This window comes from Marmota monax, unplaced genomic scaffold, assembly GCF_021218885.2.
Source record: "Marmota monax isolate L192 unplaced genomic scaffold, Marmota_monax_Labrador192_F-V1.1 WCK01_AAM20220418_F8-fsc00014, whole genome shotgun sequence".
In the NCBI taxonomy this organism is placed as follows: Eukaryota; Metazoa; Chordata; class Mammalia; order Rodentia; family Sciuridae; genus Marmota; species Marmota monax.
Window position 1 is genome coordinate 32556024 of NW_026695222.1, and position 19917 is coordinate 32575940.

General features: G+C 46.3%; 1 protein-coding gene across 2 annotated transcripts in view; it reads right to left on the reverse strand.

Moving 5' to 3' along the window:
- Arfgef2 (ADP ribosylation factor guanine nucleotide exchange factor 2) overlaps positions 1-19917 on the reverse strand; it is an 89705-nt gene that overhangs the window by 29282 nt on the left and 40506 nt on the right. For both annotated transcript variants that reach the window (XM_046433184.2, XM_046433183.2), the window contains exons 12-25: positions 19755-19894; positions 18102-18210; positions 17355-17538; positions 16215-16326; positions 15573-15778; positions 13727-13811; positions 13416-13587; positions 12611-12762; positions 11436-11564; positions 10025-10183; positions 9109-9256; positions 7548-7647; positions 3727-3767; positions 3457-3626 (exon numbers count right to left, since the gene is read on the reverse strand). In XM_046433184.2, the coding sequence (XP_046289140.1) occupies positions 3457-3626; positions 3727-3767; positions 7548-7647; positions 9109-9256; positions 10025-10183; positions 11436-11564; positions 12611-12762; positions 13416-13587; positions 13727-13811; positions 15573-15778; positions 16215-16326; positions 17355-17538; positions 18102-18210; positions 19755-19894 (1907 nt within the window). The remainder of the gene's footprint in view (positions 1-3456; positions 3627-3726; positions 3768-7547; positions 7648-9108; positions 9257-10024; positions 10184-11435; positions 11565-12610; positions 12763-13415; positions 13588-13726; positions 13812-15572; positions 15779-16214; positions 16327-17354; positions 17539-18101; positions 18211-19754; positions 19895-19917) is intronic.

Below are 19917 nucleotides of genomic sequence, written 5' to 3' on the forward strand. Positions count from 1 at the left end.
CTTTCCCAGTATCTGCCACTTAAAGCAAAAGACTATAAGTGAATACACCATCAGCCCTGGAAAATCCTACAGAAACACTAAGCTTTTCAATTTCCTAAGAATTATACTTATTTCTGATTCACCTCCCTATAGGGACTAGAGTTATGGGCATATAGTCAGTTGGGGTATTTCAGACTTTCCCCTTGAGAAAAATCCCTAAAAGCAGAGCAGGGCAGTGTTTCCCACCAGTTCCACTGTCAAGGGATCTAGGGGCATCCTGCAGACCTGCGTGAGAAATTTTGCTAATATGTGGTCTGATCTGAACAAGGCTGTTTTTGTTTTGTGGTGCCTGATAAAATCCAGGGCCTCATGCATGCTAGGCAACTGCTGAACGACATTCCAAGTCCCTGAAAATGTTTTATTTTTTAACCAAAGTTATATAGCAACATTGTTGTTTTCCCCCATGCTGGTAATAGAACTCAGGGGCACTCTACCACTGAGCTAAATCCCCAGCCCTTTTTATTTTTTTATTTTGAGACAGGGTCTCACAAGGTTGCCTAGGCTTGCTTGAACTTGAGATCTTCTTTCAGCCTCTGGAGTGGCTGAGATTATAGGCCTGTGCCACCAGGCCCAGTGCAGCATATCATTTATACTCAGAAAAACTGGAAACAACAATATGAAAACGGCTACTTAATGGTATGTGCATATATGCAGACTACTGTCTGGTGGTTAAGACAGTAAACTCAGCTTTAAAAAGGAAGGAAATTCTTTTCTTTTGCAGTCCTAGGGATCAAACCCAGGGTCTTGAACATGCTAGCCAAGCACTCTGCCACCGAGCTACATCCCCAGCCCCAAAAGGAAGGAAATTACGACGTCATAATGTAGATGAACCTGAAGGACGTTATGCAGAGGGAAATAAGCCAGTCACAAAAGACAAATGCTGTCTGATTTCACTTAAGATGAGACACCTGGAATCCTGAGGACAGCCTGGTGGCCGCCAGGGGGTAAGGGGAGGGGAGAATGGGGAGTTTGTGTATAATGGGGACAGTTTCAGTCTCACAAGATGTGGAGTCCTGGAGACCTGCTGCACAACGTGAACCTCCTGAACACTGCCGAACAGTGCATTTAGAGTAAAGAAACCAAGACAATGCTCTCTATGCTCCCATCAGCACACAGACATGTATGTGCATAACAATGTCTGTCGGGGGAAAGATATTTCCTGACTTGATGAGAATAATCCGCTTCAGGAAGGGCCTGCTGTGTGTGCGGGTGGTCAAAAGTATTTTCAGTTGTAAGTTCTTTTAAAGGGACCACATTTTTATAATGTTCATGCAATTAGAGACTATATATAAGAATATTCTCCTCCTAAAAATTTATGTAAAGCAGATGCCTTGGCACAGGCCACGCTCACTGTGCAGCTTCGCTTGGTCCAGGCTGCAGCACCTGCTGCTACTTCTGACGAAGAGCCTCACCCTGTTAAGTTACAGCTGTACTGAGAGTTAGGTTAGAGCTGTGTTCCACCCCCACATTTCTTCAGACCCATGAGAATGTTATGTGGCCTAGTTCATAGCAGGAAGCAGAACATCTTTCCAAAAAGTAGAAAAACTGAGAGTCTCTCAGTGAGGGACTGAGTTTTCCATGACTTGTTTACCAGCACTGATTAGATGGAACAGACATTTATAATGAAGCTGACAACCATGACCTATCTAATTACTACCTGCCAGCCTAAGTCTCAAGTTTGCCTGTGAGTGGCCCTCGGGTAACTGAGAACTGCACACATGAGTCCTGACAGGTGGGAAGAGTAACTTGCTCAAAATGATGTTCCTTCCCAACAGAGTCCCAATGAAAACGATATCTAGACTTGGAGGAGTTGGGAGAATGTTCATCAATGCTCTTCTGGACAGTCGTTCCTGAGAGGACAGCTGTCAGCCAAAACATCTTGTGGAATGAACGAGCAGTGTTTGTTCTGCTCAGCTGCCACCGGCCTGGACCAGGCACAGCAATGGTGATGATTCCCACTGTCTTCCTCAAGCAAGCTCACAGCTCCTCCATGGTCCAGCAGGAGCCTGTGCACCCTCAGTGAGAAAGCTGGTGCTGAGGGGCTACTACCTTAGATGCACATGTTCCCTTTGACTGAAGCCATTGCTCAGGGCCACCTCCAGAGAGTGACCATGCCACCCCCAAGAACCTGACCCACTGCATGGCCTGACCCTTTCCCATCAGCTACTGTATCATAAAATGTGGGCCAACCCACATAGGTAGAGTCCACTGCCCCAGGAGACACTTGAGTTCTTCTGTTACACAGAGGGGTCTTGATGTGAGCCAATAAGGAAACACAGACTGCCAAGAGCTGCTGTAAAGATAAAATGGCCACAATGGATGTAGCAGCAGGTGAGCAACCGCCTGAGAACGAATGGTGCCCCACACTTCCCTATTCCACGCTTACTGGCATTATGCTGCCAGCTTCAAATCGGCCACAGGGAGACCTTCACACCATGAAAATTGGTAGAGGCTACAAATCATTTACCAGGACCCAGTGATTGTTATAGCTATACCCCAGTGGCAGCCTACTTTTTTTGACATTCTGTTTTGAATTGCTTTTTAAAAATTTTTTTGTAGTTGTAGATGGACAGCATGCCTTTATTTTATTGGCTTATTTTTGTATGTGGTGCTAATGATGGAACCCAGTGCCTCACCCATGCTAGGCAACCACTCTGCCACTGGGCCCCAGCACCAGCCCTTGAATTGTTTTTTATTAAAACTATTTCCAAGCATCTGTTATAACTCTGCATTTCTAGGCCTGAAAAAATTTCAAGATCATGAAATGTGTTTTGGTAGGAAAACAGTATTAGTAAGCAATTATATCTCCATTAGGAAGCAAATGATATCATACACACCAACACACTTAGATCCTTTTGACTGTTCCCCCTCCAATTTTTTTATTTTGGAAAAGTATATATTTGAATTTTAAATTTCTGTACGTGCATAATAAAACCTGTAGCAGAGAGAAAGTTCATTCTGGCTTACTCCCAGCAATCGTGAGTTTTAGAAGAGTTATCAATTGGTCTTTTGTGTGTTTCTGATTTTAAAACCAATGTTTGGGCTGGGGATGTGGCTCAAGTGGTAGTGCGCTCGCCTGGCATGCATGCGGCCCGGGTTCGATCCTCAGCACCACATACAAACTAAGATGTTGTGTCCGCCGAAAACTAAAAAAAAAAAAATAAATATAAAAGAAAAAAAAACTTTAAAAAAACCCAAAACCAATATTAATTTTTTCCAACAAAAGTTTCAAAAGAGTAGTGGTGACAGGAGTCAGAATACAGGAAGTTGTGACATTTGAAGGTAAAACTATATGGAACATAACTCTCAGATCAGTAAGGAGGGATTCCAGGATTTCACAAAGCTTTCGAGTACGGAGATATTTGTCTAGCAACTTAATGCTGTCTGCCTCCATCCCAGATGTGGGATAAAAGTTACCTTATTGAAGTGATCTCCAATCACATGCCATATCCGGGACCACTGTAGTCGGATCCGATTCATGTTGTAGTAGGATATCTCCACGATCTTCTGCAGGCTGAACATGCGAGGATGGTGGGGAGAAGCCAGTTCATCCATGGACACAGCACACAGCCAGCGGACAAAGTCAACTACAGGCCAGAGCCAACAACACACGCAAAGCCTCATTAGTAACAGTGGGATGGTCACACACGAGGCTTCTGCAGTGTCACAGGCGAGTCACGTACATACCTATTGCATTTCCATCCAGTCTGGTAGAGCCAGTAAAAATTCTAGGGAGACAAAAAAATAAATATTAGATATGGAAGTTTCTCAAATACTTAGAGCAGGCAGAGAGAAAAGACTTCAAATCTGGCCCTTCACCAAAAATCAGTGATGAGGAATCAAAAAGAACTGGTCAGTGAGAGAGCAGAAAAGTCTACCCCGAGTACAAGAGGAAGAGACACCTCCCCAGGGAAGGGAGGTGACCTGGTGGCAGTGGGGACTAGTGGAGTGAGAACCTCCCCACAAAGCTGCTCTTCAGTAAGAGCAATAAGAATGCTGGCCAAAATTATCAAAATTAACTTTTCCACAGTGAAACTTTTAAAATTAACTGCAAGCTAACAAAAATCTGCGGGGTGTTTTTATTTTTGTTTGTTAAGAAAATGGTTGAATCTTGATCTGAATGGTGAGTGCTGTGGTGGCTCAGCCCCCTCCATTCCTACCCTCACCTCCCCAGCTCAACAGGAAGCCTACAACCAAAGCGTCCTGCACAGCCACTGGAAGGAGCAGAACACGGTTCTCAAAACACATTCTCAAAGAGCTCCCATTATCTGACCTGACCTAGTCCTTACTCAGAGCAGCCAGCTCTCCGCCAGGAGGCAGCAGAACAGTCGGGACAACAAGCACCTGGCCAAAGACTTGCAAGGAAAAGCAGGGGTGGGACGGCCACAGGAGGCTGGGAAAAGCTCCCATGGGCTGCTGGGAATGCAGACTGCCAGCATGGGTGCAGGGCTTGGCACACCCAGGAGACTATGATAAGAAGGGGCTCTCATCTGCAGGAGGCCTTGAGTCCTGCGTGAACCAGAGGTGAAAGCAAAGGCAGAGCATTTGAGGAGCACCCCCAACATGTCCAGAGTCCTCAGCACGCAAAGGCTGGGAGACGTAACCAAGGCCCAAGGCAGCAAAGGGAATCTGAGCATTAAAGCCAACCCAGTGGAGACTTCAGAGGCCACATGTGGAAAAGAAGACAGACTTTACACAGTTAGTTCAGGAAAGTCACTAAACAAATTGCACTGATGACAACAAAGCCCCTGGGCTGGGAGCTGGGAACTGAGCCCCAAAGTCGCCATCATGTTACTATAACGTCCAATTTTCAACAACAGAAAAATAGGACATGCAAAGAAGCAAGAAAGGACGCTGGTTCATAGGGAGAGGATCAGCTCTCAGAAAGTGCCCCTGAGGAAGCCCAGACGTAAGATTTTCTAGACAAAGTGCTTTTATTTTTGGTACCAGGAACTGAACCCAGGGTTGCTTTACCACTGAGCCACCCAGCCCTTTTAAAATTTTGAGACAGTTGCTGAGGCTGGCTTTGAACTTGTGATTCTCTTGCCTCAGCCTCCCAAGCCACTGGGATTAAAGGCATGCACCACTGTGCCCGGCCTAGAAAGATTTTTTTAGGTTAGTTATTTTGACTATGTCTCAAGAAGTAAGGATATTATGTCCAATTAAAGAAAGACATAAGGACAATCTCTCACCAAATAGAGAATAGTAACAAAGAGACAGGAAAAATGTTGATTAAACCTTCTGGAGTTGAAAATAATAAAGCTATAATGAAAAATTCACTACAGAGGCTAAACAACAGTTTTCAGCTGGAAGAAGAAAAAAAATTAGTAAACTGGAGGACGAGTCAAATAAGACCGTCTGATGTCATGAGCCGAAATAAAAAATTTAAAAACCAAACAGCTTCAGAGTCGTATAGGCCACCATCAAGCATACCAACATGCACATAATGGAAGTTCCAGAAGAGGGGAACTAAAAGAACATGTGAAGAAATAATGGCTGAAAAATTCCCACATTTGATGAAAAATAATAATCTATACCTCTCAGAAACTAAACAAATTTCAACGAGGATAAACCCAAAGAAAGTCACACCCAGAAATATCATAATCAAACCTCTGAGAGCCAGAGACGGCAAGAGAATCGTGAAAGCAGCAGGGCCGCAGATCATCGCAGACAAGGCTCCCTTGAGAAGATGAACAGCTCGTTTCTACAGGAGACCACAGAGGCCAAAAAGCATGGGATGTAATGGTTCAAGGGCTGAAAGAGAGATCATCAACCAAGAATCCTATATCCAGCAAGATTACCCTTCAAAAATGAAGAAGGAAGACATTCCAAAGTGGGGGGGGCGCTCAAAAAACACTGTGACAATTCCTCACCGGCAGACTTACCCTGTGAGAAATACTCAAGGAAGTCCTTCACGTGGAAAGGAAACTAGAGAATAACTTAAGACTGTATGAAGAAATGAATGAAGCAAAAAAAAAAAAAAAAAAAAGAAGGAATTAAAGAGAAAACAGACAATTCAAATATTTAGAACAGGAAAATCTATATAAAATAGAGCAGTGGCCAGAGGCATGAGAAGATGAGGAGGGGGAACAGGAAGTGGGGAGCAAATGCGAATGAGCATGAGGCTTGTCTGTGGGGTGGGGTGGTAACTGGTAGGGAACTAGACAGGGGTAATGGCCACACGACTCTGAGCACACTACAACACTCTCTAACCTGTACATTTTAAAACAACCATATCCAATGGCATGGGAGCTATGGATAAAAAAAAAAGGTACAGCAGAAAAAGGTACTGAGCAAGATCTCTATTGTCTACTGTCTGGCTAAGGCAGAGAAACAGGAAAACAAATAAAGATAACGGGAAAACCCACTTCACCCATCAGGTGCAGGGGCACGAGCCTGTAGTCCAGCTACTTAGAGGCTGAGGGAGGAGGCTGACTGAGCCCAGGGCCAGCCTGGGCAACACAGTGAGACCCTGACTCATAAAAATTGATTTTTTGTTGTTGTTGTTGTTGTTCTGTAAGTCTAAATTGAAATAGGATTGGGGGAAAACTGTCAAAATTATGCCACAGACAATATTTTTGTTGAAAAAATAAAGCAAAGAAGCAACTGGAACAAGGTGATTAAAATATTAAAGCCTTTATTTGAATGCTTTTCTTCATTTAAGGTGATTAAAATAAGCAGACAAAAGTTTATAACAGTAAAAGATTATTCCAAGAATAATCCAAATTATTTTAAAAATCTGTACTGCTAACACCCCAGAACTAACTATATTTAATGTCCTGGAAGAGGTCATTAAACAGGATAAGCAGTGGTTCCTTTGATATTCATTCAATGTAATTTTTAGGAGTTTGTTGATTTTAAGGAAATCCCTATTTTATTAAGCACTTGAACATCACAAGTATCTTCAAATAAGAATATCTATCTCTCTCCTGGATTGTTAGGCCAAGTTTCAAGTAAACAAATAGTGGAAAGGCTTTGAGGAAGAATTCATGGAAACTCAAACTTGGGCCAATTTTCACTCAGGAGTATGCTTTCAATCTCAAACTCTTCTGAGATTTTTAAAAAGTAACTTCCACTAAGAAAACATGGTAATTTAAACATCAGTATGAGCAAAAGCAAAAAAAAAAAAAATGTGATGTTACCATGTTAAAATTATAAATTTTTAAAAAGGCACAATGCAATTCAAGGTCAAAATTTGAAGAAAGGTAACAGTTACTGATAGGTGGGTCATGTGCACCATCTTTTTAAAAAATATTTTTGTAGGTGTAGGATGGACACAATACCTTTATTTGTTTATTTTTATGTGGTTCCTGGGATGGAACCCAGTGCCTCACACATGTCAGGCAAGTGCTCTACCTCTGAGCTACAACCCCAGCCCCGCCATCTTTTGTCTTTCTAGAGCCAACAGCATAGCCAACAAATTAGGAGTCATCATGCCCAGTCACTACACAGAGGACCCCATTCAAATCACGGGGTAGTCCAGCCTTACTAGAGAAGAGAATCATTACCTGTCCACGGCGACAACCACACTCTGTGAGCTGGTCTCACCCACAGACTCCTGGAAGCTGGCCATCTGTCTTCTATCCACGCCACCACTCACCAAATTGCCTGGAACACGATGCACAAAATTAGCAAACTTCAAAGAGGCACGGATTTACAACAAAGTATCCTTTGCATCAACATGCAGACAAGGGGCAGAAATGAGAAGGTTCCACAGGCAAAAACAAAAACCCACTGATGACAGAATACAATCACACATGTTTTGGTATTTAAAACACGCCCTATTACAAGCTCTCTTGTTTGGTACCAGCCACCTCCCAATCTCTACAGTATTTTACCTTTTTATAGTACTGAAGGCCCATGTTTAAGAAAACCAAATAGATTCAACGGACACTCACGCAGAGCTCCGGAACCCGCAATGGCTCCCATCTGCTGGATGCCTGGCGTGCTCTAGTGTCAGTGCAGCCGCCCTCACAAGCACCCTGAGAGGTGGGTCTGTCACATCCCTGCTTCCCGAGAGCCCAGGCTTTTATCTGCTGACTTGTGCTGCTCCAACCCCTGTGCTCTGGAGCCCGAGGCAGGAGGATTGCAAGTTCAAGGCCAGCCTAAGCAGTTTAGCAAGACCCTATCTCAAAATAAGTGGAGAGGGGCTGGGGGTGTGCTCACCTAGCATGTGTGGGTTCAATCCCCAGACTGGGAGAGGGTGAAGGTACAGTGAAGACAAATTACTCTCATCTTCTTATCAACCACACACACACAGGCTCTAGCAGCCTCTTCCCTGCATTTGGATGGCGAGGCTTGAACCCTGCCTCTGCTACTTCCTTGCCGTGTGACCTTGCTCAAGTCACTCACCCTGGGCTTCAGTTTTCTCAATCACAAAACAGGGAGAATAAGACTTCAAAATGTCACTGGGTTGTTAAGAGGATTAACTGAGTTAAAATATAAACAGAGGGGCAGGGGATATAGCTCAGTTGATAGAGTGCTTGCCTCGCATGCACAAGGCCCTGGGTTCAAACCCCAGCACCAAAAAAAAGAAAAAAAAAAAAAGTTATACACACTCACACACACACACACACACTCATATATACATAGAAGCTGAGTGCTCAGAACTTGACCATCTGTTATTCTGTACATCACTGACAGAAGAATCTCTTAACCCACTGTGGAGCCAGAAATAACTCCACTTGAGCTAGCACCCTGTTTAACAAAGCCCCCAGGAACATGATGAGATGCGGGATCTACTCTCCAAGTTCTAGAGACCCACAGGTGTGGCCTCTCACACTAGAAACTGGCGTGGGCTTCAGAAAGCACAAAGGCTTCCTCCCGGGATGTTACAGGAACAAAAAGAACAGTAATGCACCCTGCGGATTTTGGTAAAATAGACACTTTACTCAACATTCAAGCACAATCAGGAGCTGAGGCAGCACGTCCACCTGCGTTCACAGACGTGCTGTCAGCGGGCGCGTAAGGAAGAGACGGTTTACGGGACAGTCCTGACGAGACAAGAAGGGCTTCATGCCGGTTAGTTTGCAAGTCTGTGGCGGCCAGCCGTGGGGCTTGCTGTCTTACCGAGGCCGAGGCCCATGAACTCTTCTCCTGCCAACACGTGGCCTTTCAGGCTCCCTTCTCTTTCGCGCCCAGTCCCAGACAGGTAGCGGGTCTTCACCCCGGTTCCTATCAGCTGAGCGAGCTCCAGCTGGCTGATGCATTTCAAGATCTGAGGAAACGGCAGTGAAGACATGAGCTCCCACCACGCAGGGCGCAGGCTGGAAGGGCGCTGCTAGCTACGCCAGCCATCCAGGCATTCTCTGAACCCAGCGCCTTTCACGTGAGAGCAAATTGAGGGCTAAGGGTGTTTCCCCTAGAAGGCAAAAGGACTGGCCAAGCAGCGGCAAGTGTCCTGTGAAGACGGACCACCAGTACGCTACCTCTTTCTAATTATTAAAAACAGACACTGATGCACCAAAGTTGGTATGCTGGGATTCTGCCATACTGAAGTTTATATAACTTGGCACGGATTCAACAGAGGAAACAATTTGAGTGGAGCAGAGGATTCCATCCCGTCCACGTAGTCTGCCCCGCCCCCACCCCGTCCGCTGCCCTGCCATCCACAACACACCAGCCTCCCTGGCCTGCACAGGACTCTTCACCTTGCCACCGCTGGTCCCACCCAGGGCCTTTGCTCCTGCCATTCCTTACATGGAGTGCCTACCCCATGGATTCCCAGATCAGCCCCGGAGAGAGCTTCCGGCTCTCCTGACCCCGCTCCCATCACCACCCCCTGGTCCTATGTAAAGGTCTCCTGAGCACTCACCACTTCTTGGCATTGCACCCTAGTTGCTCATTCTTCCCTGCGTTAAGTGTAAGAGGGCATTATTAACCGTCTTCCTGGCTATCTTTCAGATTCATGAGGAAGTTAGGCTTGCTCTCAGGAAAAATGGAACAGACCCAGAGGAAGCAAACCTGGGAAAGGCAAAAGACCCACCTCGTGCCAAGAGTTCCCGAGGTAGTTGCCGTCCGTGTGAGCCACTGTAATAAGTGTCTTTATGGTGTCGATGTTTTTTTGCTTCATCTCTGTGATGCTGGAGCTGGCCGTCAGCAGGGAGAAGCGAGCCAGGGCCTGAACGTAGGCATCTCGTTCCAGCTGCAAGAAACCCAGGAGAACCCGAGTCCAGCCCAGTGCAGCCACCTTCCCGTCTGCGGGGCTGGGCTGAAGGAATGTCCACAGGCACACAGCAGGCTTTCTGCACATCAGCACACCATCCGTGCTGGTGTCCTGCTACTGGACACCCCTGAGGCTCCCTGGGCACTGCCACATGCCTGAGAACTAGCTCAATCCACCTGACCTCAAGCACGCTGACCTGTCCTGTGTTCCAAGATTTGTTGAAGGCCAAGAGCCAATATATAAATTCTAGTATCTACAACAATCCTGTGAGGCAGTTCATTTTCTCAAGTGTACGAGTAAGGATATGAGCAATGTCTTACAAGTTAGCTGGGCCAGGGCACAGGGCCAGAGAAGCACTAGAGCTGGGTTTGAAACCATGACTGTGTGACTTTAAAGCCTGGCACAATAAAAAACCTAACTGTAAAATGAAGGGGAATAGAAGACTGGGTTTTATTTGTTTGTTTGAAACAAATGGGTAAAACTATTACTGACTTAGAAAGTAATGCAAAGGACTGACAACCTTCTATGACAACTTCCATAACAGCTTTAGAATTGTATTTCATCTATTCACTGAACTTTTTAAGATTCCAAAAAGATTTACAGATATTCACTTTGCATTCAACTATGTTTTGCCAGAGAAAAAAATGGGAAATTATAATAAAAATGGATTTTAAGAGGAAAAAGCAATTTTGCAGGAGGTGTTGGGGCCTGAACCCAAGGTCAAATGCATACTGGCAATACACTCTACCATTTAGCTACACCCCTCAGAATAAACGTATTTTAAGTGCCAAGGCAGTAAGTCAGGCATCAAGTAGCCTGGGTCCTATTCATGGTTAAAAAAAGTTTTGATCTAGGCTGGGTGTGGTGGCACACCCTGTAATCCCAATAGCTTGGGAGGCTGAGGCAGGAGGATCGTGAGTTCAAATCCAGCCTCAGTAAAAGCAAGGTGCTAAGCAACTCAGTGAGACCCTGTCTCTAAATACAATTTAAAATAGGGCTGGGGATGCGACTCAGTGGCAGAGTGCTGAGTTCAATCCTCAGCACTGAAGGAAAAAAAAAAAAAAGGCTTTGATCTAAATCTCCAGCATCCTCCCCTGATGGGGTTGTGGTCAACACAGAGCGATGGGAAGAAGCCAGCAGTGTGCTAAGATGCTGGCTCACCGAGAAGTTTCCGACAGTGTCTGGCTTTCGCTGACTCTACAGGAACAGAGCGCACACACACTCCACTCACCTGCATCCCAAAGATGCAGGCAATTCGGATGGCACAGCGGATGCCTTCCAAACACAGGGAGGCCACTTCAGTGTCGTCACAGTTCTGCAGTCCAATGCTGTAGGCTGCCAGCAGCGGCGTCCACACCAGCTACCAGAGAAGGCAGGTTTCAATAATAGCCCGAATGTCAGCGTGGGAAGTGTTCTTGCAGGACATGTTGTAGGTTAGGGGGAGAGCCGGGGTGTCAGGTTCACTGCTATTTAGATTTCAATCTATCCCCCTCCCAAGGTAAGATAGTCCCCCCTATCACTACAAGCTTGCTAGTTACTGAACACTCGATTCAAAAGGAAGGATGAGCACCACTGCCCCTCCTGGGTATATGGCAGACACCACTAATTAACCAAAGACCCCATTCCCTGCTGAATGTCTATGGAGTTCAAGAATCCCTCCTCACACAGATACCAGCCAACCATTACCAATGGTGCAAAATAAAACCTGCAAGAGACATATGGACTATAAACTGAGTTTACTGAAAGGCTCCCACTTCAAATTATCTAGACTTTACTTTTTTCCTCCAACTTTCATATGAATTCCTTAGAAATAAGGTCATGGAAGTCCAGAATTAATTACCTAACAGGACAGTAACAGTTTTTATAAAAACTTAAAAAAAATGATGTGCTATGTAGGCAGAACATGTATCTTCTAAAGATATATTTAAAATACAGATTTCATCTACTGTCTTTTTCTTTCACCTAAACTCATCTGATAAACTGAGGCCACTGAGGTGAGATGTCCCAATTACACTGTCCTTTCCTCTACAGCCCAAATAACTATTTATTAATTCACTCAACCCACTCCCTGGCTGCCCTCTCAGCAATCTTATATGTCCCCATTTTACAGATGATGAACGGGGAGGGGGAGTAAACTGGCCAAGGTGATACAGTGACAAAGTGACAAAGCCAGAACTCAAAGCCAGATGGTCTGATGGCAGAGTCCAGTGTGGTGCTGGAGCTTTCCCAGCATCACCAAAGGACAACACGAGAGACTTGCGTTGGTTCCTGCTCAGACAGGAAGCACCCCAACTGGGCCTTTCCTCCTGCCATCTCCTTAACACTGGGATCCTGCACGTCACCTTCCAGCTGGTCAAGTCCAGCACTGGGTCTAGCCAGACTCGCCTAACCCCTCAGAACACTCACTTTGAACATGGGCCGGACGTGGTCCAAGTGTGTGGCGCTGGTGAAGGGGGCTTTGGCGTGGCTCACGGCCTCCATCAGCGCTTTGGCCGTTTTAGCCATCTGCTCCATCTCCAAGTTGTAGAGCAGCCGCCGCTGCTTCTCACTGGCCACGTCTGCGAAGAAGCCTGAGCGTGAGCGGCAGCTGGCTGGGGACAGCCCATGCCAGGAGCCACTTAAAAGGTGCACAGCAATCGCTCCGTCTCATGGGCCTTATAGATATTATCACCACTTTACAGTTGGGAAAAAACAAGCCAGAGAAGTTGGGAGACTTGCTCAAGGTCACACAGACACCACTAATTAACCAAAGACCCCATTCTCTGCTGAATGCCTATGGAGTTCAAGAATCCCTCCTCACACAGACACCAGCCAGCCATTACTGGGACTTGATCCAGCAGCACAGGTCCAAGGCCTGCACTCTCCACCCTGCACTCCACTGCCACTCAGAGAAACTGACAGCTTCACAGGTCCCAGATTAATCAAATTCTAATCAAGTATGGCACAATCACCACTGAAATTAAAGCTAAGTTTTAAGGAATATGTTTTTGGAAGGTAATTAAGTTCCCTGATTACTTATTTTAAATTCCTTTTTGTTCCTAATCAAAACTTAGGAAGATAGTGATATTATGAAAGAACCAACATAATCATAATCATAATAATTAATCACACTTCCTACTCAGATACTTAATATGCAAATTAATTCACCACCAACCTAATTAACCACACCCCGCAGAGGTAGCGTAGGGGCCCTGTTGCCATTGGACCTTACTCTGCTTGGTGGATTTGGTCGCCATGGTGTGCTCTTTTGTTTCTTTCATTGCAATTTTCTTGCCTTCTATCTCTTCGTAGATGCTGGAGAGATATTCTTCTGGTAGATCTTTACTATCATTAATACCCCGATTCATTTTAATATACTGTTCTTTTGTCATTTTATTTTTCACCTGAAATTTTAAAGAATATAAAGACCATTTAAAAAATATTCAGTTGCCCCCAAATAATACAAAGTCCCTCCCCGCAAAAGTCGTTAGCCCAAACCTCCCTCCTTATCTGCCACAGAACCCGGGCCCCTGGAGCGAGTACCTGAGGGCTGTGCAAGTCTGTCGTGAGCATGATGATGGAGTAGGCCAGGACGTACGCCGTGTCGGCACTAGCAAACAGAGTTTGCCTGCAAGGAAAGAGCCTCATGTAAAGGACAGTGGCACGGACACTTCTGGAAGGCACAGTGCTCACTGGAGGCGGCCCATGCTCCACCTGGAGCCTAGTGTGTGACAGTAGCCATGCTTTCACCATCACGAGCACAGAAACAGCTAACTAAGGATATGTCTTAGTTAGAGTCTAGGCTTCTTTGAAGAAAATTGCTTCAATGTTATTTTATTATTATTACTATTGTTTTTGGTACTGGGGATTGAACCTGGGAGGTCTCTGAGAACGTTTCCAGCCCCCTGCTTTTTAAATTTTAGTTGTAGATGCACACAATACTTGTATTGTATTTATTTATTTTTATGTGGTGTTGAGAAGATCAAACCCAGTGCCTCACATGTGCTAGGCAAGCGTTCTACCACTGAGCTATGACCCCAGCCCCTCCCAGCCCTTTTCATTTTTTGTTCTGAGAGAGGGTCTCACTAAGTTGCTTAGGGCCTTGCTAAGTTGCTGAGGCTGGCTGTGAACTCTCAATCTTCCTGCCTCAGCCTCCTCAGCCACTGGGATTACAGGGCCACCATGCCTGGAGCAAATTAAAAAAAAAAAAACCTTGCAGAACACCCTGGGCCATGCTTTTTTTGCCTTACACAATAAGAGAAAGACACAAAGAAGTTGATGTGTAGCCTCATATAACATGTGGCCAACAAAACTGGTCTGTCCTAACTGCCCCAATAGGAAAAGGAGGGGTGTCAAGGATACACAATGAGACACAACTGGGGCACATACTTGGAGCAGGGATAACAGAGCAAGCCTTCCAGGTCCATACAGGGTGTGACATCTAATTATGCCTTCACAGTAAAGTGAACCAGATGCCACCTTTGCTGCTCAGGTCATCTCCTGAGGACAGCTGGCCACACACTCAGAGGAGGGGACCAATTAATATGAAAATGGAATTGAGAGGCAAAATTATTATCAGAATGTTCCCACTGAATAATTCCTCATCATCCTCACGTAATCCAGTGTGTTCAGACATCCACTCCAGGAGTGGTGGGAAGAGCACGCACCTCTGAGTTAGTTTTTGACAAGTAGCTCATCTATAAAACAGGGAGGCCACCCAGGCTTGCCACTGACCAGGTGCAGGGCATGCAAGACAGCCACCCATCAAAAAGAACTCAAGATGCAATCACATACTTGTGGGGGTTGAAGTTACTCAGCCATTTCTATAGCTTGTTGATCAGTAAGCAACCAAACAAAACCAAAACCTTCAGATCTAGTCCATACATTAAATCAGGGAGCTATTCTTGATTAGAAAAGAGGCACCCAATTACCTCCTCTCAACTCACAAAATTATACTTTTTAAACTAGGGTGGCCAGTTCAGGAGGCAGGATGACCACAAGTTCGAGGCCAACCTTAACAATTTAGTGAGACCCTGTCTCAAAATAAAAATATAAAGGTGTGGCTCAGTGGTACAATGCCCCTGGTACCAATCCCTGGTACCCAAACAAAACAAAACAAAAAAACAGTGAAGTAGTTAATAGCCTGGGCTTTAGCTGTGTCATCTCAGGTGAGTTACTTAACCCCCCTGGTTCCCCAATCTCCTTGTCAACAGAATGGGGACACTACAAGGCTGCTGTGAGACAATCCATGAGCACAAAGCCAGGTCTGCAGTGAACAGAAACCTTAGTTGTTTGGCACTGTTTTAGAAAGTAAACCCACACCCCAAGCAGATCAAGACTAGTGTCCTGAGGCAAAAAGCTGAGGCGCCAGGCTGGAGGGCGGGCTCACCCCTGGTTGCACTCTATGTATCTAGCAGCAAACTTCTCCATCAGCCGGTCAATCTTCTGGGCTTCCCCAGGGAGGCGGAAACCTTCCAGGAACGTCCGCAGGGCAGAGACGAACTCCTTCTCACAGAAGTCCAGCTGGTCCACGTAGGCGTACATCACCTCCTTGTTGAACCTCGTGCTGTCTCCCAGAAAATCACCTACCTGGGTCTGAAACACGTGGAACACACTCGCTCACTTCAAATAAGAACCCACAGCAGAGGACACTGCCCCCAGGATCAGGGCCTGAATGTCCACAACAGGCTGAACTGCCTCCTGCTTCCAGACCAGGGCTGCTGCCGTGGAGGGAGGACGAGGAGGACGGGCAAGAGACTCAACAGTGCAGGGAGCCCTCACTGGGCTGCCTCACGAGAGGGGCAGGGGCAGATGGGGCCAGCTAAGGGACATTTCTGACAGTTCCACCAAATAAGCAACCGCCTGCTGGGCGGCTCGTTTCCTCTCATGGCTGTGACGAGGAACATGTGCGACACTGGTGGAAAGTGGGCCCAGCGGGCCGCAGGCAGTGTCAGCTCATCCCGAGGTTCCGGCTAGGAGGGCGCAGAAGCACAAAGCAGAAACTCCTGCAAGCTCAGAGCCCCAGACTCACAGAATCCAGGCGCTCCTCCTGATGCAGGAACTGGGCGATGTCTTCCACCATCGTTCCCAGCATGCCCTGCTCCTGGAGAAACTGGATGCCCCTCTTGGGTTTCTTGTTGAAGCTGTTTCAAGAAGAGATGGGACACAGGAGGCTTATTTCAAAACCCAGAGCACAGACAGAGCTGGTACCTGGGGTAATTACACACATCACCATGAACAAGCCATCATATATAAGTTAGCAAGGTCCTGTGCGTCCCAGTAGCTTTTCCAAACTCCAACTTCGTTTCTGACTGAGCGACAACAGAGTCTGATGGCTGTCACCCCACCGCCACTCTCCCCTTCTTCACCAGTAACAGGACTCTAGCTGTTCAGTGGAAGAAAACCTGCATCTCCCTGGCTCCCTAGACATGGAACATGGAAGTTCAAGCCAGCGAGACAGAAGCAGAAATGGTGTCAGTACTTCTGGGAAGTCTCTTTAAACGAAGCTGACCAAGGCTGCGCCTTTGGCCCTTCCTCCCTTCTTCCTCTCTGGAATGTATGTGTGAAGGCTAGTGCTCCAGCAGTCATCCTTATCCATAAGGCAACACTGAAGATGACAATCATGTGCCTCGGGTGGTAAAGCAGACAGACAGAAGGAGGCTGGATCCCTCCCTGAGATTCACCGCAATAACACAGACTGTCCACTTTGGGATTTCCTTTTCTTTGTTCTTCTTTTATTTTTGATTTTCCTTTCCTTAAGAAATATATAATCTAGGTACTGTTACTTTATGTTTCCTATTAAAGGAAGGCAAAGCTTGCTAATTTAAACTAACTTTATACCTGGCCTTGCACTAAAGAGTGAGGTTTGTGTCAGTGCAAAGTGGCGAGTCTGAAAGACACAAAGGGGGAGCAGGCGGAGATGGCCTCAGGGCTTGTTTAGAAGGTGTGGTCCCGAGGCCTCTCTGAGGGGGAACTCTGCCTCATCTGAGGGGTCAAAGAGCCCAGCATTCCAAGGAGGGCTCAGTGGCGAAACAGATGGAGGTGTCTGAGGACCAAGAGCCCATGGTGTGGCTCAGGGAATTAGTGGGAGTGAGGTCACCAGGAAGCCTGGTGTGATTCAGGTGGTGGTGACAAGACTAAAGGGGGTTGCCAGAGCGGCAGCCACACTCACAGCTCGATGCCATGTTCGATGATTTCCTTCTGTTGCTTGATGACCTCGAACTGCTCCGGGTCATCCTGAACAGTTGTCTGGGTCCCAGAGGACACCGTGGACTCCATGGACGTCACACTACTCCTTCTTGCCATGTCCAGGCCTTTGCCATCCCCCATTTCCTGATCTGTGAGCCTCTCCTGACCTGCAGTGACGTAGAAACAGAGGACACCAGGTGAGCAGGTGGGGTACAGCCATGGCCCCACAAGTACTGGGCAGGGTCCCCCATCCCACGTCGAACAATCTCTGCTCTAGGATCACAGCACGGACCTTAGACCACCAGAAACGTTTTTCATGGAACCTGAAGAACAAATTCAAAACTTCACACAAAAAAATAAGAGGATGTGAACAGTGAATAGAGAGCAGAACAGGCCCCACTCCCCCAGGCATCCAGACTGACATAGCTCGGACAATTTAGAAAGCGTGGCGTCCGTGCGAGAACGAACAAATCAACAGAATAGAATAGAAAGTCACAGAGGCAGACACACTCACAGGAGAACCTGGCATGTCATAAAGGGACCCTGGAATCACTGAGGGAAGGGGAGCTACCAGCAAAGAGGAACAAAAGCGTCACACTGCTCCTCCAACACTCCAGGCCCATGAGACAGCAGAACCTTTAAAACACCACGGGTGTGAGCTGCAGAGTGTGTGCCTGGTTCCAGGACCACCTACCCGACCCTGCGGGAGGAGGCAGGCGGGGGCTCTCACCGAGGCTGGCCTGGTGGTTGGGATTCACGTAGAGGTCCTTGCTCCACTCCACCATGCACTTGAGAATGGACACAAGGCACTCCAGGCCTTTCTTCCTCAGACTCAGCTCCTACAGAACAAAAGTGACACAGCACAGAGGTGCAGGTAAGCCAAGAACAGGCGTCCAGGGGCTCACACATCAGAGAATCAGTGGTATCAGTACTGTGAAGGATGAAACCCAGGGAAAGACAACAGGGTACAAAACGTGTTAAGTCACATAAGCACCTGGCCTCTCCTCCGGTGTTCATTGCCAACATCCCAGTACAACACCAGCTGCGCGCTGTCCTAAGGCTAGCAAAGTTTAAGAGAGAGTTCTGGGGGGTGGGAGTGGCTGTGGCTGTGGCTCAGCAGTAATGCACTTGCTTGGCATGTGTGAGGCACTGGGTTTGATTCTCAGCACCGCATATAAATAAATAATAAAGGTCTATCAACAACTAAAAGAAAAAATCTTTAAAAAAGAAAAGAAAGTTCCCAGGGCTGGGGCTGGGGCTCAGTGGTAGAGCGCTCACCTAACACATGTGAGGCACAGGATTCAACCCTTAGCACCATGTAAAAATAAATAAATTGAGGTATTGTGTCCATCTACAACTAAAACATATTTGAAAAAAAATAAGAAAATTCTCATTCATTGCTTGTGGAATTAAAAGAAAAACCTGAAAACTTTAAATAATAGGGTCTTAAATCATAACCCTGAAAAGAGAGGAAAAAACCTGGAATTATGCAGCAAGGGAGTTATTTTGAACAGAATTTATCCCCTAAAAACTTGCAGATGTGTTCTACTTTAAGGTTCACACTACAGGTAAATGAAAACACCGATTTTTTAAAAAAATATTTATTTCTTAGATGGACATAACATCTTTATTTAATTCATTTATTTATATGTGGTGCTAAGGATCGAACCCAGGGCCTCGCACATGCTAGGTGAGCGCTCTACCACTGAGCCGCAACCCCAGCCCCACCCCCTGAAAACACTGATTTTAAAAAATAAGTAGTATTTTTTAAATAAAAAATTACAGGTTATAGATTATCTTTTTTTAAAAAAAGGCACATTTTAGATTCATAACCACATTAGAGGCAGCACAGATCTGTCAGTCTGATAAAAATTATGACCTTATTCAAGAAAAAAGCCAGAATCCTGTGCCCCATTCCAGGGTGCAAAGACCCTGTGAACCCACTGATCAGGGGCTCTAAGAACCCCTCTTTCCTTGATGGCACGCCAATAATATGGCAACTTCCTACCAACAAGCAGTCTCCTCTCCCATACATAGGCTGGGGTCCTGCTCTCCACACTACTGCTGGAAGGTGATTGGGGGTCTCAGGTCAATGTCACCTTCTCAGGGACACCACTTGATGACCCCTTCACTTATCCCAACCCCCCATGTCCAGTGCTTCTTCTCGATGGTCCTGCTTATTGCTCTCTGTAGTGCTTGTCCCCTCTGGCTGACTGCCTTCCTCCCAGTAACCCCACGACAGCAGGAGCTGTGTGCGTGCTCATGTGAGCTCCGTGCTGTTCACGCCACGTCCCCCCATCTCCTCGTCCCCTCACTCCCCGCCAGTGCCTGGTGTGTGGTGGTGCTCAGTAAATGTTTCGTGAAATGAGAGAATATATCTTACCTGCAGAGGTGTCATTCCCAACTCATGGCCACTTCTTCCCTGAGCAATTTTGGATAAATCATTTACTAGACGCTCGAAAATGTTAGCAGCATTTAGGTCACAGTCATAGTTGACATAAATATCCACAACACACTGGGCATCTTGGAAAATAACATACGAATAT